Source organism: Seriola dumerili, unplaced genomic scaffold, assembly GCF_002260705.1.
Source record: "Seriola dumerili isolate Sdu_G_001 unplaced genomic scaffold, Sdu_1.0 BDQW01000267.1, whole genome shotgun sequence".
In the NCBI taxonomy this organism is placed as follows: domain Eukaryota; kingdom Metazoa; phylum Chordata; class Actinopteri; order Carangiformes; family Carangidae; genus Seriola; species Seriola dumerili.
The window spans coordinates 182,544-204,780 of NW_019174522.1; the positions used below are offsets into that span (position 1 = coordinate 182,544).

Here is a 22,237-nt window from a genome sequence, read left to right on the forward strand (position 1 = left end):
AGGAGGAAGTGAGAGAGAGAAAGAGAAAGAGAGACAGAAATGTGAATAATTTCTTTAAAATCCATGACAAAACTTCCTGAAGCCACTGAATGCAGCATGACACGCTGTAGCATTATGTAATGAATGAATGGAGGATTATTTGCTTGTGTTTGTATGTGTCAGTATGGAGTATGAACTCTGGCTTGGAGGCAGGAGGCTCCTCCCATCTCCTTGTTCGGAATCTGTTTCTATGGAGACTGATGCTGCTACAGCATCATCAAAACAAAATGTGATGACAATAACTTCTGTTCACTGAAGGAGAGAAGGTATAATACACATAGTGCAGGATATCATGTCTCTGTGTGGCCTAACTAAAGACATGTTATGACAGACACTCACTGAGCACTTTATTAGGAACACCTGTACACCCTCAGTATTCCAATTAACCAATCACATGGCAGCAGATCCAGGTGAGGAGCTTCAGTTAATGAGGACAAATGTGACTCAGTGACTCTGTGACATGATTGTTGGTGTCAGACGCTGGTCGGAGTGTTTGTCAAACTGCTGATCTCCTGGAATTTCATACTCAGCAGTCTCTAGAGTTTTTACTCAGAATGGAGCAACAAAAACAACCAGTGAGCAGCTGCTCTGTGTTGATGAGAGAGGTCAGAGGTCAGAGGAGAATGGACAGACCGGCTGGAGCTGACAGAAAGGCTACGGTCACTCAGATAACTACTCTGTACAACTGTGCTGAGCAGAGAGGCTTCAGAGTGAACAACACGTCCAGCCTACAACAGCAGAAGACCAAGTCAGGTTCCACTTCCTGTCACCAAGACCAGAAACCTGAGGCTGCAGTGGACACAGACTCACCAACACTGGACAGTTGAAGACCCCTTCTTCTAATGACGAGTTCCAGCAGGATAATGCTCCATGTCTCAAACTGGTTTCACCAACATGACAGGGAGTTTAGTGACCCCCACACCCCCCCCAGTCTCCAGACCTGAATCCAGTAGACCACCTTTGGGATGTGGTAGAACGGCAGATTGGCAGCATGAATGTGATGCAGTCACGTCAACATGGAGCAGAGTCTTAGAGGAAAGTTTCAACATCTGGTGGATCCATGACATGAAGAACTGAGGAGCTACCCATAGTTAGTGTGCTGTTCCTAATAAAGTGCTCACTGAGTGTATATGAGGAAAGGCTTATTAGCCTCCTCTGAATTTCACTTCTCATTGTTTTATCCACTCTTCACCAAACCCAACTGTGTCAGGGGGCAGTGTGCTGGTGTACCTCATTCCTCTCCTTCAGGAAACAGATACATTCATCTCTTCATTCCCTTTCAGTTGATTCACTCGGTACAACACATATGGAACTTACTGTATATACTCCATCTGGAGGTAAATCTCCAACGTGGGTGCATTGTAGGGCAAGAGGCAAAGCAGAACCAACTGGCAAATATCACTCATATGGTTTTTAGCTCCCATGTTGCTGCTCTTGCCCCAGGCTGGGTGTGCTGTCACACAGTGAGGTAATGGTAAACTTCTGCTGTTACAAGCCAAGGGAAAGCCACTGCTTTGACAGGTCTTTGCCTCTTGCTGCACTGGCTACAAAGATGAATATGTGGGCGCACAAACCCACACACTGATGGCGGTCTCACTCTCACAGCACACAAGGCGTGCAATCTTCCCTGCTCATCAGGTGCAAAAGAAGGTGGGCAAAAGCTTAGGAACTTAAAAGGCACACTACAAATACAGTAACCTAGTTATGTCTTCTGTCTTTTTGTGGGCAATAGAACTGGGTGCAGTGCAGTCTTCTATGAAAGACACAACAAAGGGCCTCAAGCACTAACATCCTGTCCCATAAAGGAATGTGTTGTGTGTGATGGAAAAGAAAAAGGGGTGGTGGGAATCCTCCCTGGAGGTAAACAGATCAACTACTGAAACAATCCAACATGTGAGCTAACACCAACAGGTGTAACCTGCACTCTTCCAGGAGAAACACTCGCAGGTGCAACATGGGTCAAAGTTACAGCTTTAACAACCTTTGCTCAGCTCTGAAGAGGCAACCACTCATTACTGCTCTCTTGCTCAACCACAGAGTTGCTGACACATAAATGAAACTATAACTGAGGCATTGCAACTGTTCTTTCTACATTTCTGTGCATGTCCTTCAGTCCAGCTTCACTGTGAGCTGACTGACCTGTAGCAGAGAAGTGGGGAAGTAGCACTACTCCTGATTACTTATTACTTATATTTGGTTTATTTAATCTGCTATGTTCTATACACTGGAAAGGTGATGAGCTTTTCAAATACTGGTTACTGGTTACTGTGGTTACTTCAAAAACTTTTAACACACTCAAACTAGGACCTGAGGCAAATATACACTGGTGTGCAGAAAGAGGGAATTATGATTAGGAGACTGTGTTAAGGCAGTCAATAGATTCTAGGAGCACCTCCGGCAGCTTGACCAAACCTACTCTTCCAGCTCTATCTACATGGAAATACTGGCCATAACCAGGCCCCCTGACACTGGTAAGTAGTTGTTGATGTCTGTTCCAATGTCAGTTCCTCAGCTACCCCGTAATACAGAGAAAAAGAAAACAGAAAATATATGTGTCAAAGACACAGACACAGTTCATAGCTCTGGCTCAGCCAATGCTCTCTGAGTGGAGAGCAAGACATGCTTTTGTTGCAAAGAAAAATCACACTCTGGCCTCCTTAGTTTTATCACTTCTTCAGGGTAGTTCTGTATGTGTAAAAGTAAACTAGCCAATCAGAGATTAAGAAATTATTCTAGTATTTGGAACAATTGTTCCTGAAAATCTGTCCTCCGTGAGTAGCCAACTAACCAAATGAGGCCATTGTTGCTACAAAAGAACTGCAACATTTCAGTTGATCCTGAGCCAGGTCCAGTCTTAACAAAACACTGAGCTAACTCTGTTGGGTTTGGTGTTCATAGCAAGGAGAACAACATAAGAACTGAGCAATGACTATGGTGCCTGAAATACAAATGTGCAGACATACAGTAGGTCAGCACAGGTCATCTGCCTTTGAGGTGTCTTCACTCAGGCTGTGATATCTCATACTGTATGCATTGTACCAAGTAAGTCAACTGAAATGCAGCAGTGATATTCACCACTGTAATGCAGTGGTGGTGCACTCACCAAGGTGTCCAGTGTTTGATGATGCTACCAGTCCAAACCACTCCATCTTTTAAATGAAGTCATGGGGCTGCCTACAGAAAAGCTGGCATTAAGATAGATGGGAGTGATTGGCCAATGAGTCGGTCCATCAAAGAGGATGATTGGCTAGAAAGTAAGAAAGGAATAGGAGAAACAGGGAACGTACGGAGGACCAGGGATGAAAAAAGTAAAAAGAGAAAGGTGGACGGTGAGAAGAAGAGGAGGGGGGAGGGGATTAGGGGAATGAAGGAAGGAGAGGAGGACAGAGGAGTGCAGAGAGGGTAGGAGGAGTGCTAAGAGGATAGGGATGCAGGAAGTGAGCAAGCTGTTGGGTAATGAGTGAACAGAGGAAAGGAATATCACAGCCATATACAGTTTAGACCAGATATTCAGTGTTAATCTAGACTCTGATGGTCTCCATGGTACCACTGTTTATCCAGGACAATTTCTGCATTCACATCATGTACTGAATACACAGTACATCATCATATTGCTCAGCAAGCTGACCTCAGTGGCAACATTTGTCTTATTGTTGTGATGTTAATTAGCAAGGAGTCAATGTAGAGGAATATTAATTAATCAGATTGATCCGTATCCTGGTGTGACAGGTTCATTTGTGGGTTTCATTTCAAAACAGGTTATATCATTAAATACTATTACATGTTTTCATTTGATGTGAATGTTCCATAAAATGTTTGCCCAACAAATTGGAGCAGGGATGATGTATGTTTGTAGGCCAACTCGGAACTTATCATCACCCTGGTTCCCTCCGCTAAGAGCCAAAGGAATTTGAGAATGTCGGGCTATAAACCAACTACACCACGGTCACGTGACTTCACCATCACCACCAAAAACTTCAACTTGTAGTTTGATTTAGCTCTGACCTCTTCTACAAAGGCCTTTCCTTTAACACAGTTAGTGACAGTTTGTATAAACACAATGAGGCTGTGAAGGTGGACTAGTGAGTAGCTCAGTTTTCATGTTCAATGTGATGACGTTTAACGTCCCTGACAACCTCTGTAGTCTCATTTAGACACTTGTTAGCGACCAGGTTTTACAGACTCTTTGATAGACGTAAATGCTTAAAGAAATCAGGACTGGGGTATTTACTGACTATTTTTATGTTGTTTGATGTTTTAATGTTTTAGCCATGTTTTTAGCCTGCACCTGTGGATGAAAAATTTTACTACTGCCACTCGACTGTGTTTTATTGATCACTTTGATTCTTTTTGGACCAAATGGGACCTTTTTAAACATGTTGGGTTGCATCCTAATAGGAAGGGAACAGAAAAAACTGACTCGTAATTTTTTAGCCACAATTGGTGGTTTACTCAGCAAGACCCTGCCCCGCATCTTGACTCTATATTTCATAGCCCTATCCCTAACAGTGCAGGTCCTGCTGGAGCTGGCCAAGCAGAGCACAAAACTCTTATCACATTCCACACAGAAACAATCTCATCTCTCTTGAAACCACTTTGTCTAGCCCCTCCACTGAAAAAGCACAGTTCTGTTTACTTAATGTAAGATCACTTGCTAATAAGTCTTTTATCAAGGGGAGGACTTGCAGTGATATGCAGAAATGTTTTTAGCTGTTCTCTAGTCTTGCTTGGCTGCATCTCCACTTTCGAGAATCTTAGTTTTATTCTAAAGAATAAATGGCCTGATTTTCAGATCTTTTATCAGTCATCATGTCACAATATGACAGAGTACTTATCCTTGGTGATTTTAATAGCCACGTTTGTTGCACCTGTTCCTCTTCGTTTATTTCAGATTTTATTAAACTTCTAGATTCTTTTAGTTTCATCCAGTTTGTAAAAAAGCCAAGCCATGACAAAGGGCACACACTTGACCTTGTACTCTCCTGGGTTCTGTGTGGATGATGTGAATTTGATCAATTTTGCTTTCTCTGATCACAAGACAATGCTGTTCCACGTTCCACTCTTCTCCCCTGACTCTGCCCACCTTCCTGCCCGCCTTCCTCACTAACGCACTTTAGCTTAATCTCTCTGTTAACCCTGGAATGCTCCATTAAACCTTCAAAATCATCTACCCGCCCTTCAGACTGCATTCCTACTTTCTTTCATGAGTAATAATGAAAACTTTGAGAAATTTCAGTCAGGTTTCTGCTCCCTCCACTGAGACTGCTCTGGTCTGGGTCACCAATGACTTTACTGCTTGCAGCCTACAATTGCCTGTCCTCAATTTTAATTCTCCTTGACCTCAGTTTTGTGGGGTCACCCAGGGGTTCATTTTGGGCCCCCTCTTGTTTACCATTTACATGCTACCCCTGGGAAAAATCATGCATAGATACAATGTTAATTTTCAGTGCTATGCAGATGACACACAGTTGTACATCTTGATAAAGCCTGGTTCCAGGGAGGCACCCTGCAACTTGTCCTGCCTCGCAGATATCAAAATATGGAGCTGAGGCGCCTAGCTAAAATCAGGTCATTCCTTTCGTCTGCTGATTTTGAAAAGATCGTACATGCTTTTATCTTATCAAGATTGAACTATTGTAACGCATTTTATTCATGTATCAGCAGACGAAATATCCAAAGACTGCAGTTTATTCAGAAGGCTGCTGCCAGGCTTTTAACTCGCAGTAAGAGAAGTGACCAATTCACACCAATGCTGGCTGCCCTTCATTGGTTACCTGTGAGTTCTAGAATTGATTTTAAGATTTTACTGCTTGTTTTTAAAGCCTTGAATGGTCTGGCTCCTCCCTATATCTATGACCTGCTTACTCCCCATGAGCCTGACCGCTGCCTGAGATCATCCAGCAGGGCCCTGCTCACTGTTCCAAAATCACCACTTGTTACCAATGGTGACTGAGCCTTTGCTGTTCAGGCTCCATGGATTTGCAACTCCCTGCCTGCAGATGTCAGGCAGGTAAACTCTGTATCTTCTTTTAAATCTTTTCTTAGGACTCACTTTTATCGCATGGCCTTTTATTGACTGTTGTTTTTATAGTTTTAGTCTGGATTTTTATTATTTTATTATTATTTGCATTTCTTTTATTTATTGTAAAGCACTTTGTAACTTTGTAACTAACTGTTTTTAACGGTGCTATATAAATATAATAATAATATTATTATCATTATTATTAATATTATTATTATCTTTGATTGACGGTGACGTTTGATTGACGCTGATGTTTATTTGAGACGTTTCATTGATGGTGACATTTGATTGACAGTGACCAGTGAGTCACATTAAGTCAACAGGTAAAGAGTTAAAGAGGAAGCATGAGGTGAGTGAACGTTTTGATCAGTGAAAATTCAGTTTGCCACTGAAGCTGCTGAGCACCACCATAATGTGAATGCAGTTATTGTTTGATGGTATTTAATACCAATTAAAAGTGAATTGTCTCAACATCATTTATGACTGTGAGGTGAGGGAAGTCGTAGCCATCAATCATCACTCTCCTACCCGTGTTAGATCTTGACGCTCTCAATGCCGTAAACGTTGTAGCCCTCTTTATAGGTGGCGTAGTTTGGCTGGTGGCTGGGGGACAGCAGGTTGAAGTTGGGGGCATGTTGAGGAGAAGACAGAGTGTGTGTGTAGTTTCCTGTGTGCTGGGGGGACGACAAGGTGTTGGCTGCCACCTTTATAACAAAAATAAAGTCATTGTTACTACTATAATGGTTGTGTTTATGTAACAATGATGAACTCTTCAGCTGTGTGACTCTTACTGATTCAAGTGACAACAACAGTGTGAGAACCGGTGACAGAGAGAGACAGAGAGAGAGAGAGAGAGAGAGAGAGAGACAGAGACAGAGAGAATAAAAATATGACAATTACACAGAGAGGCTTTACAAGCTAAGACAAAGGATGAAAACTTTTGTGTTTTCTAAATGTTACTAAAAAGTTCTTGCTTCTTAAATTCCACATCCCCGGAGACAGCTGTTCAGCACCTCTGCCTGCCAGGCCATTGGCAGCGCACCAGACCTGTGTTTGTCTTCGCAGGTGATGGCCCACATGTGACTTCTTTTGAGATGAACCTGATTGGACCCCAATGACAAACCTGACCTCAAAAGTGAACTCTGCACCCAGGCATGGCTCAGGAGGATTTTCCAGTCCGGATATTCTGGGTTAGGTTGATGTATTTCAAGGAGGCCTATTCCTTAAAGTGTTTAAACTGATTCTAGTCTGAACCAATTTGCCATGGGAGACCAAGCCAGTGGCTCCTGCCCCCAACAACAAAGCTCCCAGTACCACTGGGACACCCAATATCCTCAACCACAAAAAATGTGATTCCAGGGCAGTAAATAATTCAATCGACTCAATTTGAGATATCCAACACTAGGACACAAAGACACAAGGACAGCAGATGGGTCATGGCACAGTACACATTTAGTTAGTGGACTTGACTGTGATAAATGACCAATATCAGCTGAGCGAAATGTTTTTGTGTGTCTTTTGTCAGTGTCCTTAAAAGATGTTGAATTGTATTTCTACAGATTGAGTCTGCAGTCTCTACCATCGCATCGGTGCCAGCTCCCCCCGATCTGCAGCTCACACTGTGCACAAACTCTTTTTACTTCACTCTGAGTCTACTGAGTTTGATGATAATCCCAGGTTATATTCCTGTTGTACCTCTGCAAGCAGCTGTAACATTTCTGAGAAGGTCATTGACCTTCATTGAACCTGAAATAACTGACATCATTTTGAAGTCATACGAAACTCAGAATCATCTTTCTTTCAGAGGACTATTAAGGAAAATGTGATGTTCTGTAAAAGGTACACACAGGTTCATAAAACATTAAATAAAGACTGACAATGAACTGATTTTCTATGGTTTTTCCTATGGAAGCCCAGATGTGTGGGTGTTTCAATTAGATGCTGATGAAATGAATTACAACCATGGAAACAGTAAAGCCCGTCACAGTTCTTTCAGTCATTCAACCTTCTTGTTATTTCACCTGTCCAGCAGTCTGGCATAATTTCTTCGAGTTTCATGATCCTGGTTTAATGATCCTAGCAAGTTTTTCTGACCTCGCCTTTGTCTATTACCCCTGTGCTTGTATCACTGACTGTCCTCCTGTGTACTGAACCTTTCAGTAGGTAAAGAGTTTTTCCTTTGAATTCTGTGCCAGTCTCTGAGTCTTCCTGTCTGTGGCTTTTCAGCCTCACTTACCTGTTTTTGTCTGGTTCTCCTGCCTGCTGACAACCACTGTCCATCACTGTCCCATAAAAATGAATGGAACTTTTCCATTCATACATATGTATATACACTGCTCAAAAAAATAAAGGGAACACTTAATCATCACAGTAGAACACCAAGTCAGTTAAACCAGGGATATCAATCTATCAATATATCAATGTGCAATGGAGAGGCAAAAGCAAGACAACCCTCAAAAAGGGAATGGTTCTACATGTGGTGTCCACAGACAGTGGCTCTCTCATGATCCTTCCCTCCTTCTTCTCTAGTTCTGTGTTTTGCTAGTGTCCTTGTCACTACTGGTAGCATGAGGCGGTACCTGCAGCCCAGTCAGGTTGCACAGGTAGTCCAGTTCCTCCAGGATGGCACATCCATACCTGAGGTCGCAAGAAGGTTTGCTGTGTCTCCCAGCACAGTCTCAATAGCATGGAGGAGATACCAGGGAGACCGGCCGTTACAATAGGAGAGCTGGACAGGGCCGAAGAAGGGCATCAACCCAGCAGCAGGACCGGTACCTGCTCCTTTGTGTGAGGAGGAACAGGAGGAGCACTGCCAGAGCTCTACAACATGACCTCCAGCAGGATGCTGGTTTGCATTTTTCTGACCAAACTGTCAGAAACTCCATCGTACGGCGCCAAGTACCGCCACAGACTGTCCAGGAGCTCATTGATGCCCTGATCCAGGTCTGGGAGGAGATCCTTCAGGACACCATCCACTGACTCATCAGCAGCATGCCCAGACGTTGTCAGGAGTGAATACAGGCACACAGGGCCATACACACTACTGAGTCACATGATGAGTTGCTGTGATGAAATTCTTGCATGTTGGATCAGCCTGTGATTTAAAATTAAAAAAACTAAAAATACTTTGATTTTCAGTGTGTATTTTCGGTAAACCAACATCAAGTGTCTCAGTCAGGTGTTGGGTCAGAACAGCTTCACTGCTCCAGGTTTCTGAACTCTCCTGGAGGATGAACCATTCTTCATAAACATATGATGATGGTGGTGGAGAGCGCTGTCTAACACATAGCTCAAACATCTCCCATAGTTCACCTGGACTGAGATCTGGTGACTGTGAAAGTCATAGCATATGATGGACATCATCCCCATCCTCATCTGACCATCAGTTATCCCTGTAACATGTGGATGGGGGCATTGTCATAGCAGTTGGTTCGTACAACAGATCAGGGTTCAAATCCCAGTCAGCCCAGTACTACACAGGCCTGAAACACATGTGGGAACTATGGATGAGCAGAAGGCCAACATCCACAATGACCAAGCAGCAGCAGAAGCTAGCACAGCTCTGACATCAGAAGAAGGAAGCTCCTACAAAGCTGGAGACTGAGAGGCTCCAACAGAGGGGACAGTACTGAGCAGCATGGAGATCTGAGGAGAGCAGTGTCACCCCACCTCAGCTGCAGCCACTGGGCTAAGGATAAAAACTGTGCCCAGACAAAACACAGTCAGAGGCGACTCCAGGATCCCCACGAGGGTACAGCACCTTCCAACTACCGGCCGATAAACTGCCTCTCCACGACATGGAAGCTCCTCTCAGGCATCATAGCAGAGGACGTGCATCCTTGTGGCGTTTTCCTCCGTCAGAGAAAGTGCTGGCAGGATGCCAGGGAGCTCCTCATCCCACTACCTCATTAAAAAAATATAGTTTTGTTTCTGACAGAAATTTGTTGACAGCATACCACCACATGTCTTGTTTGACATTGTTTTTTCACCATTAGCATCAACTGCAGGATGGCTTGCCCTCATACGTTGTATGGATGAGGGACACTGTGGGAGACAACAATATGGTGAATATCCTCTCCTCATCCAGAGCTCCTGTCAGATGGAGTCTGGTCAGGCCTGTTTTAGGCTCAGGGGCAATTTAAACTAGTCCTCCATTCAGTGTCCAGTCAACCTGCTCCCACTGATGAGCTTCTCTGTCTTTGCTGTGATGAGACTGATTAATCAATATCACATTCGAGGTCGTGATGTTGTACTGAATATCAGCATGGCTGTGATTCGGTCACAGGTACGAGTCCGCAGGCTGAGTACTGAAGACAATCACAGCTGTGCCAACACAAATAGTTCCACAACTGGACTGATACTGGACTGTTGCTAACCAACACATAAACACTGTCCTGACCTGCGCAGTGTTAGTAGAACACCTCTAAAGTCATACATGTAGTTAAAAGTCCCAGTGCTGTTGTGCTCTATATCAGCACTCATGGAATCCAATCCAGAAGTCAAATTCAATATTATTACTTCAATATTATTCAAAAATATTGTACATTGAGATATTACATTTTGGATCTCGCCCGAGCCTCGTTGTGAAGGGGCGGAGTTACCAGAAGAAAGGAGAGCCAAGATACAGGATAGCTACAAGTACCTGGGTGTCCCACAGGCCGACAGGAGCCATAATGAAGAAAGAAGGAGGTCAGCCACAGCCAAATACCTCCAGAGGGTAAGACAGGTGCTGAGGAGCCAGCTCAATGGTGGAATAAGACCAAAGCCATCAACATGAAGCCCCAGCAGTCAGCAGATACCCAGCTGGAACAGTAAACTGGCTCCAGGAGGAAACAGACCGCTGATGTTAGGACATGAAAACTCCTCACAGTGAACTGAGGGCTACACCCAAAGTCCAGCACCCTGAGACCACTAGCAACAGAAATTATGCACATGGGTCCTGATGAGTAATTCTCTAGGTATTTGAGGTGATTCTACATCAAACCAATGCTAACGAGTTTCACTGTTATCAGTTATCAGACATCGTCAGATGCAGTAGTTGTCTGTACAGTCTGTAACGGTGTGAATATCACCATCTGACCTTCAGTCAGAACGTATTGCTCCGCAATATGTTTTCAGAAGTTCATCTGAGAGTTATCTAACATCTACAGTATTTACTAAGCTGTGTTTCCTTGGTGAACCAGACCTATTCTCGTCCCTCCCTTGTGGTTTCTAATGGTTTCAATTAGAGACACAAACATACAGCCCCACCAACATGTTCCCCATCTCCCAATCAAAGGTTCTGCCTCCTCACAAATCCCTATATAAGCCCTGGGCACGTGTTCACAGACACTGCTACCCAGGAGAACCACATGGGTTGTGAGGAACATACTTCATCAGTGACATCATACATCAGTACATGTGTTGATGCTGTGGTGATCACAAACACAGAGAAATCATTGCCCAACCAGAGCAGCTGGATGAGTGGAGAGGTGAGGGCTCAATGCAGAGCCAAGAAGCTGCTGAAAGTGACAGGGACACACACACACCACCCCCAGAGCAAGACTGAGAACAGAGACATCAACGCCGACCGGAGAGAGATCTCAACACCAGCAGCAGCAAGGACATGTGGCGGATCCAGAACATCACCTCCTCAACAGGGAGTCAGCTGTGGAGTCTCCTCCACCTCCACAGGACCTGCCTCTGTCAGTAAGAGTCGTGCTGACAGTGAAGATGAGTAACATCCACCATCTGACTGATGTCATTATATATGTCACAGGAAAGCGTTTCCACCTGCTTCAACACAGCCACCATCGTCCCTGAACCTAAAGCGCCTGCAGCGTCTAAATGACCCCCGCCCTGTGGCCCCCCTCTCATGAAGTGCTGGTTCTCCAGCACATCACAGACACCATGCCAGCTGGCTGGACCCAGAACCCACAGCTCCACAAAGCATCTCCACTCGGTCTTATGGCTGACACGGTCTGTTTTTCTGGACAGTGTTAACAATGTAGCCTTTGCACCATTTATAGTTCAGTCCACTCAACCAGCAGAATAATAAACAATAATAATAAAACTCAAAATAAAAACACATAACTAACACTGCTGGTGAACAGTCACTTAATAAGTGAAAAAACATGTATATATGGTTGAACACACGCTTGTCTGCACCCAGCAGCATCAGAACCCTAATAGACGATTAAGTCCCAGGATCTGATCCAGTCCTGGACCATGAGGGACCAGTACAATCAGGGTGCAGCTGGGACAGTCAGTCTAAGTCAGTTCAGCTTGGATCATCACAGCTGTAACTTTCTGTACAAAAGAATCTCAACTACAAGGTTGACCAACAGACAGGAGAAGAAATTACCTTATCATATATTGAAAAGTAAAACTAAATTTAATGGAGGCCTCACTCAAATTTAGTCTTTTTTTTCTCTGCATTAGAATGTATCGCTTTTCATTTAAATATTTCACAGCAAAAAATAAAAGTTATCATTTGTTTTAACAACAATCTACAGAAGACACCACAAAAATGTCATTCAGTGTAATAAAAAAATCTTAGGAGGCTCATCGAGAGCAACAAATAATTAGATAACACATTATATATTATATTACATTTTGCCTTTATCCTTCCAACCAGCAGGTTTTATCCATTTTTGTAAGGAAGTGAAATAAAATATAATTAAATGAAGTTTGATCACATATTTATTTTATACACTGTAGTAAATACAGGACAGCGTATAAATATGTCTGTTACACTGAATGACCACAGTTTGTTACTCTGAATGATGTTCTGTCAAAAAGGGATAGAGTGTACTGGCATTGTCTTTGCTCCATGATTACAGTGTTCTTAGTCTGGATCATTACATTAGTTCTGAGAACATGAGGAAATGACAGCAGAGACAGGTAAAGGTAAAAAGAATAAACGTCAAAGATGACACACGCCTATTTTTTGTCTGCATCAAATTAGATTTTACAAAAGTCTTTTCAGTACAGAGGAACACATTAAATAAAACAACAGTACTAATTTTAATGTTTCAAATTCATTTTGGTCCACTACGGAAGCCCTGAAAGGCAAGTGAATTTTTTTTTTTTTGTGAGGATTTTTTTCCTTACAAAAGTTTTTTTCATCTGTAAAAGCGATGCCCTGCAAGGACAGTGACATTTTTTTTTCCAGGACCATTTTTCTAAGTTCTTTTTTTCATCTGTATAAAAACCTTTGAAAAATGATCGCCCCCCCCCAAATATTTCTTATATGGGGTCAGTAGTAGTTAACTAAGTCAGCCTATAATAAATATACCAACCAAGACCTGAACCCCCTTTTCCCATATGAAAGTTCGCAAGAGACTGACTCTTCCACCTAGTCTTATCACTTCTACAAGTTTGGTTTCTTGTTATACACTCTCACCTGACTTCCCAAAGCATTTCTGGTAGCACACCTTAGCTAATTAAAATACATTTATAGCCAAGAAATGGAATAGTAACATTACATAACTTGCTAACACACATTACATGTACCTTGTGTTAGTGCATGGAGAAATTAAAAATCACCTAGAGGGAAAAATTAAGGCTTTTTGTCAGATTTAGAGTCGGCTAGTGGTGCATTTTACCCTCTTGTGGCCGACATCAGTGTTACAAAAGCAAACAAAAGAGCAAAAGCAAAAATCCTCACTAAAAAATTCTCACGGAAAAAGATCTGCACTAAAAAGAAAAGAAAAGAAAATTTCACAAAAGGTTTTTAGTTTTTTTTTTCACCTATGACAACTTCCTCTCAGTGTAAGTGTCAAAGTGCACGTATAAAAAATATTTGTCAATACAAATAAGATGCTAAAATTGTTCTATACAGTGATACTGATACACAGATACACTGTGGGGTAACACAGAAATTGCATTACACTGAACAACAAAAACATTACACTGAATGATGATTTTGCAGTTTGGATCATGATTTCATTTTAATTTTGACAATTTATTTCCCCTAAAGTTATTTGAAATATTAAAGTAGATACTGTTGTTTTATTTGAAATGTTATTTATGTATATAAAATCACTTCTGTAAATGTGATTTGATACAGACAAAAACACAGTCCACAGAGGCAGCACTGTTGTACCATCTTATAAAAAACATTAAACTTCATATAAGCTAATGTTGAGGCAGCAGAGACCTACATTTACACCCTAAAGGAAACATGTGTTCAAACACTACACAGGGCAGAGATGAGACTGTTCTCCTCAGGATGATGATGATGGACACTGGACAGTGGACAGATACTCTGGGATACTTGGAAACCTAAACACACAAGTCAGCACCTAAAGTATCACTGAGACACTTCTGCTGATCTGGGACTGTTTTGGACTCAAACTGGAGCAAGACTTGCGTTTGTGACTGATGAGGTTTGACAGAGAAGAGGACGGGCCGTGTTGACTCTGTGTCAAGTCTCCAGTCAGCTGCTTAGAATTTCACACATATGAAAATACTACAACACACATCACATTAAGCAATCAGGATTTAGCCTTTCTGATCTTCTGACTCATCACAAAAACTCAGATTAGTGAGAAAATTTCATAGCAATAACACTATGATAGTAATTATGTTTAAAATAGAAAGTGAAACTGAAGTTCGTACCTTCATTTTTTTGGCCTCAGCACGACTCTTGTAGCAGAACTCCACCAGAGCCACCATCATGGCCAGACCCAGACCTCCAACCAGGATGTAGAAGACCCCTGCTACATTACTAAGAGACAGAGCGCTGGTCTTCTCCTAGTACACATGCATAATCACACACACACACACACACACGCACACACAAACCAAGAGAGAGCGCAGCCACCCAGACAGAAGTGGGGTTAGTGGGATGTTTTAAAACAGACCTCATTTCATTTTCTGCTCAAACTGAACTAACCTGTCACCTGTTCACATTTAACTCATCATAAATACACAAGAGCTTCACATAAGAGTAGAGTCATCAACAACTACACTAAACCTGAGCTGCACACATTTAAATACATTTTGTGTGTATGAATTTTGTGTGAATGTACCTTTTCATTTAGTGTATTTATACATGTGTTTCCAGACAGTGATCATGTGATACATAATATAATATATATCATAATATTTATAATATATATGACACATACATACACATACGTATATATATATATATATATATATAGTGTAATATATATCTCTCTAATACGTACGCACACTACCAGTCTAAAGCTTTAGAACACCTCCATTTTTCCAGCTGTTATTTTAAGTTACATGATTCAATGTCTCAGTTTCTGATATTAAAGCTTAGAACAAACAGTTGTAGATTTAAAAATAAAGAATCATTGAATCTTGTTGTTGAACTAAACTGAATCTAAATGTCTGACTCCTCCAGCAGCTGAACTCCCTCCGATGAAATTAATCATTGATCAGAAAGTTGGTCCAATTCTTTTTGCAGAAGTTTCCACTGATGTGTCACTGTCAGCTTCTGTCCACTTCCGGTCTGAAGACTGTGCTGGTCTTGTGGCTCATTATGTTGCTGCCGAATGAGGCTCTGACCAACCAGTTTGCCTGTTTTCCTCCTCTCTGACAGAAGTATACAGTCCTACTTCCAGCAGTACAGTGTTGTCATGGTGATGATCAGAGGTTGTAGTGACACAGTTTGTACAGACAGAGGGTTTCAGCAGCATTTCAAATTTTGCATCCAACCAAATAAAACCACTGTGCTAGCTAACTTGTGTTTTAGGTCTTCATGGCTATAAAACAACCCGTCACATGTTGTACTGACAAACACCAGGATACAGAGCAAACAGCGAGACAACAAACAGTGGCTACAGCTGATGCTTAGCTAACATGGAGAGAGGAAGGTACAAGGTAAGGTCAAGACCTGACAATATTGTAGAGAGAAACCAACTGTTCCAAGTGTTCCGTCCATTAGGTTTTTACTGGCCCCGTCAGTCTCTGTCCCAACCCTCTCTGTGTGCCTGGCATTCAGGGTGCAAGCTGGTCCTGGCAGCTCAGTCCAGGTCTGAAGTTCTGTCCCGGTCCAACTCTGCAGTCTCCACAGATGTTAACGCAGCTATCAGCCATTGTCTGATCACAGCACTTATTCTCCTCTTTGGCTGTTCCTCGACCACATCTCCTTGTTGACAATGCTGTTATGTTATGAAGTATATTCCACCATCACACTGTCACAAGTGGAAATTTCTTCCATGCTCTCACCTTCACCTTCAGTTTCTCTTCCCATTTCCAGAGTCAAGTCTGTGTAGGAACACCAGCTGGTGGACCGTGAGGCAATATTAACTGAGTAGCGTCTTCATCCCTGAAAAAGGTCTGTTTTCTATCACATTTACAAGATTTTTCAGTTTTCGGTGACCTGGGTCAGTTTATCACTGACTGTGTTCCCATTAACCCGCTTAATGCACAATTTGAAATTGTCCACTGAAAAACCAGTAATGGCAACGTGAATTTTGAAAAAAAATTGTCAAATGTGGCAAAAACATTACTACGCTCTGATGAGGCAGTTTTTCAGACTATTGCACAAAGCAATATTTCGCAAAAGTGAAATGGAAACACTTTTTCTGCATTTAAGTCACATCCAAAGACATTACAGACTATTATCTCCCAAAAATCCCTGATACGTGGCCGCTGTCAAATACAAGGGGTTTGCCTTTCCATCATTAGATGCACCAGACGCCCTGGTCACCTTCGACTGAATACTACAGCAGATCTTGTAGTGAATGTAATTGTCCCAACAATTAACAGATGATTGAAATCCATCACCATGTTTAACTGGAATGACATCGTGAGAGGAGAAAACCAGCTTTATTGACATAATATCACTCAATGGAAACACAGAACATTCACAACTGTGTTCTGTGGACTTTTCTAAAAACTCACTTCTATTCAGCAAAAAACTGCAATGGAAACACAGCTAGTGATCTTTGCACCATTCAAGGTTTTTTCACTGAGACATGAGCTGCTGACATTTCAGTAAAAACTGGAAGAATAAGGGAGTTCTAAAACTTCATATATATATATATATATACATATATAGATATAAATTTGTATGTATATAAACACACACACATAGGTATATGTACTGTATATACGATATGATCAGATAATATGTGATATGACATTGTTCCTTAGAAGTATACTGAGGCCTTGTTCTGTTGCATTCAGTGTTCCTCAGCAGACAGTGAGGCATTGATAAACACATTGGGCCTCATGCAAGAGCATTCTTCTCTTCTTGTCCTAAAATCCTCTCTGAGGTTTGTTCATACGAGTTCCAAGTCAGATTCACCTAACAGTCGTAACCGGACAAGCTTGTCTTAATTCGCTCATTTCAGACAGGTGAATACCACCTGTCAAGAAGGAGGAGCCGTATAAGGCTTCCCGCTCCGCTTCCATCGTGAGAAAAATATCCCAGACAAGTAAAAAGATGAATTTCAGTTTCAGAAATCAGATAAACCACCTTCAGCGGAGTCAGAGGTCGAGTCGTTTAATCCAGAGACATGAAGGTAAAAAATCTGTCAGTGACGTCATCAGAGCAGCACTGTCCTGTGACAGAAACATAGAGGGACGGTTCAAGCCTCGTCAACTAAGATACTGAAAAAACACGCGTCCGAAGCAAAGTGGACCATGACTGATATCAGAGCTGGATACTGAGATTCCAGAGAATATTACAGTCCTCAGTAGGCGATGGTAGATCTTCAGGTAAGGATGATGCTGGACAAGCCTGCACAGACCCTGAGGCTGCTGTGACCGGATGTTGTGTAATGTAGTGATTATTCCACTTCAGCAAGTGCATCCTGGTCTATCGTTGTGTTTACGTTTGGACTGAACTGGAGATGCAGGAGGACGGTGGTCAGAGTGTTGTGTAAAATTAATATGCGCATAACTTGTGTAAATACTTCTGTCAATATTTTAACGAGGTGGTGTATTGTTGAAGCTGTTGGTGTTGCTGTCTTGTAATTGTGGCATGGACCGGAGACCGCCATGTCCTAAAGTGCATGTAAGACGATGCGCTAAGTGTCCTGCTGTGAAATCCAGAGGCCACTGTTGTATTTCATTTATGGTAAGTTGTTGTATTTTTCTGTAGTGTGGACCCATACTGAGTCAGCAGCAGGCGTACCGGACCTCGGTTGTTATGCTTACAATAATAAACACACAAACTGTACCGAGAGGGGCGTGCCTACCTTCGTCACCAAGGTTACTATAATAACGGTCATGGCTTGGTTAGGTTAAGGAAAAGATGGTGATTTTGGTTAAAAGTAGTACTTCCTCAACATCAGTTAATCTTTGTTGTCATGGTTACAATAATAACAGCAAATGGTCATGGATAACAGAAACATGAACTGCTAGTTTCACATGGGAATCAAACAGCGCTCTCCTGTGTCATATTTATCCATCCACCACAACCTCCTCCTGACGTGGACTTTGTCTCTCTTTATACTACGTCACCGCACTTTTCCCTTTGCTCCTGTCATCATTTCTATGACCACTAGATGTTGCCTAGCAACAAAACGTAACTATGGGTCATAATAACCTGCTGCACAGAGACCTGTGGGCTCATTTTGTACAGGAGGACAGTCTCGTCTGTTCAAGTCTGGAAAACCCACTTTGCTCCAAGTATGAGAAAACTGGAGAATACGACCAGTTCTCTGGAATGGCGGGAACTGATCTTTTCCAACAATCTGGTCTGATATGAGGCCCAATGTGCTTCCATCTGCAAAGCTGATTCTTTGAAACCTCTGGGAACCTGCATTGCTAACATCATGTTTGATATGTGACTCAGTCTTAATGCTTTAGCATGCAAAGCATTGTTTAAAGCAAGTAAATATTTTCTACATTGTAGAACTGCAGACATCAGAACTATGAAACAACACGTGGAATTATGTAGAAAAAAAAATATGTTTCATTTTTTAGATTCTTCAGTAGACACCATTTACCTTGATGACAGCTTTGCACAATGTTGGCATTATCTTAGACAGCTTCATGAGGCAGTCACCTGGAATGGTTTTCAATTAACAGCTGTGATTGGTCAAAAGTTAATTAGTGGAATTTGTTGCCTCGTCTTTATGTGTTTGAGACCATCAGTTGTGTTGTGTCATGGTCATGTTGGTACACAGTAAATAGCTCTATTGGACAACTGTACTTATCCATATTATGTCAAGAACTGTTGAACTAAGTCAAGAGAAAACAGTCCATCATTACTTCAAGACATGAAGCTCAGTCAATCCAGAAAAGTGCAACAGCTTTGATTTTACAACAGTTAGTTCTGACCAAGTCATTTGATTGGATGAGAGTCATTCCCTGAGTGCTGATACAGAGTATAACAGCACTGGGACCTTTAACTACATGTATCACTCCGCTTTACAGGTGATCTACTAACAATTAATTAGCGTTACAACGGTCGTTATCTATCTTAGATTGTAACAAACTTTGCAAAGGTGAAAATAATTCCAGAAATAACATTTGAATTAAGTGATGTCTTGTCGTCAGAAGAGGATGAAGGGAAGAGACCTGGATACTGCAGCACACACCTCCAGGTGCACTCATATGACATCATTAGGTCAAGAAAATCTTTATGTGTTGCTTAGCAACAATCTAGTACCAGTCCTGTTGCAGAAGGGTTAGGGTCAGGGGTAGCCAAATAAATTAGGAAATAAACAAACAAATCATAATCGTAAGACTGACCTTTGCTGCAGAGGAGAAGTTCATGAGAGTTACCCGCCTCAGCAGCAGCTCAGATTAAGAGTCAACATGAATGCTTCACAGAGGTCAAGTACTGACACATCTCAACATCCAGTGTCTGAAGGAGACTGTGTGAATCAGGGGTGCTGGTGAATTGAAGGCATCACTACCACAGCATTCTGCAGCCACATGCCATCCTATTACTAGGACCATCATTTGGTTTTCAACAGGACAATGAACCACACACATCCAGGCTGTGTAAGGCCTATTTAACTAAGAAGGAAAGTGAAGGGGTACTGCATCTCATGACCCGGCCTCCACAGTCACCTGACCTAAACCCAGCTGAGATCGTTTGGGATGAGCTGGACCGCAGAGTGAAAGAAAAGCAGCCAACAAGCGCTCAACATACATGAACTCCTTCAGGACTGTCGGAAACCATTCCAGGTGACGACCTCATGAAGCTGGTGAGAGAATGAAGAGTGACCACAGCTGTCATCAGAGGTAAAGGAGGCTCCTTTGAAGAGCCTCTAAAGCATTTAGAATCATTTACACTGTTTTTGTTTACATAATTCCATATGCATTATTTCACAGTGTTGGTGTCTTCAGCTTCCTTCTACAATGTAGGAAACAATAAATAAAAAACACTGAGTTAGAAAGTGTGTTCAAACTTTACACATGCACTGTATGTAGTTTGTAAGTATTGCAAATAAATCTCCATCTCTTACTTTACAGACATTACCTTAGCAACAACAATTTCAGACAGACAGACGGATGGACGGACAGACAGCCTTTGACTTGTGATAAAACAGACAGAATAAAAAATAAAAGCCTAACTGCTGATACAATGTGGATTCAGTGGGTTTGAGTTCATTCTGTTTTCAGGATATCACCTCTTTGTCTTCTTATCGACATTAAACTTATGATACTTACAGTGTGACAGGTGGACCTCCATGTGGTTGACATGACTAACAGCTGTAACTAACCTGTGCTAAGCAGACTGTGTGAGGACTTTACAGATACACACACATACACTGTAGGACTACTGTAATCTCTCACTGACACATACAGAACCAAGATTACTGTGCATGTTAAATATGAGAACAGACAGTGTGTTTGGTTGATCCACAGACATATACAACTAACCTTATTGGTGGAGTCCTTGAAGCCACACTCTCCTTTATCGTACCACCACTTGTTTTTCATCTTGTCTAGGGTCCCTTGCTCATTCAGTTTCAATACGGCAAGGTTTACTGGCACTCTTCAATGGGAATAACATAAATAACATCATTATCAATGTTATCTTATGTTATTAGTGGGGCAGCGGTTCTCACACTCTGGTCCAGCAGCCAAAAGAGGGCCTGTCCTGTTTGTCGTTAGCATAACACCACGCTGACAGGGGTGATTGGTTCATTTTGGAGGAAGGAGTTTTAAAGCAGACACTCTCCGTCTACTGTCAAATGCTGAATGGTAATATGTTTGAGTCCCATGTTGTTGGGACCCCTCTGTTTGGCCCCTGAGACAGAGGATGAGATGTGCTGCATTGAAAAGCCTTTCTGCTCCTGCAGCAGCAGCAGTTTTCCCCCGGTCACACACTCTTTATCAGCTGTTGCTACCATCTGGTGTGAGGTCACCTGACCCTGGACTCACCCCTGAAGCCTGCCCTGACCCTGACCTCAACCAAACAGGGCGCAACACATCAGTGAAAGAAGCAGCATCAACTAAAACGCCACCTGCTGGTGGTGCTGATCAGTGACCACATCTGGCTTCTGTCTATAAGCATGCATCTGTTCTTATGTTAATGTGAATGCTGTAGCTTGACGTTGCTAACATCGCTGTGGCGTTGTAGCTTTGCTGCTTCTTTACATTGTTTTTACACATGATAACCCAGTATTACCTTTTGTGTGTGTGTGTGTGTTTAGGTGTGTGTTTAGGTGTGAGTGTGTGTGTGTGTGTGTGTGTGTGTGTATTAACCTTGCTCTCCCCTCCTCCGCTGCCGCATTCTCCCTTGTCATACCACCACTTGTTTTTCAGTTTGTCCAGCAGCCCCTGCTCGTTCAACTTTAACACCGCCAGGTTCACCGCATTTCTACATGAACACAGTGGCTGTTAGCAGTTCAGGTGTCATGTCAGTCTTCCTGCTGGTATTCATGTTAGCAGCATCAACTCTGACTCCTGAGCATGAACAGTTACACACAGCTGCAACAACTCCCCTTTCTTAGCAGCAAACTTATCACTATGATCTTAGCTAGATTAGCATTAGCATAAGCATGTCTGAGCAGCTAGCTGAGTAATATATGCACGTCTTACAGATACAGTTGGGTTCTGAGAGCCAGTTCTTTTTTATCAAATTATTATTTATCAGCAAAGATCACTACACAAAACATCCACTCATCAGCCTCTCATTGACCTTTGTTGTGTATATCTGTGTTATGGTCTGTTACTTTGGTGTTGTCTGGTCATCTGCTCTGTGAGGTGTTTGAGTGTCTTCTGTAGCTCTGGCCTTCAGCTCTACTG

General features: G+C 42.3%; 1 protein-coding gene across 3 annotated transcripts in view; it reads right to left on the reverse strand.

The window, feature by feature from the left end:
• Positions 1 to 22,237, reverse strand: part of LOC111230445 (glutamate receptor 2-like) — an 82,175-nt gene that overhangs the window by 3,107 nt on the left and 56,831 nt on the right. The window contains exons 17-19 of one of the 3 annotated variants that reach the window (XM_022757183.1): positions 21,695 to 21,809; positions 14,663 to 14,797; positions 6,590 to 6,765 (exon numbers count right to left, since the gene is read on the reverse strand). In XM_022757183.1, coding sequence (XP_022612904.1) covers positions 6,595 to 6,765; positions 14,663 to 14,797; positions 21,695 to 21,809 — 421 coding nt within the window. In that variant the 3' untranslated portion in view covers positions 6,590 to 6,594. Of the gene's footprint in view, positions 1 to 6,589; positions 6,766 to 14,662; positions 14,798 to 20,866; positions 20,982 to 21,694; positions 21,810 to 22,237 lie in introns of all 3 variants that reach the window. The other 2 variants (XM_022757187.1, XM_022757186.1) reach the window with 2 other exon arrangements.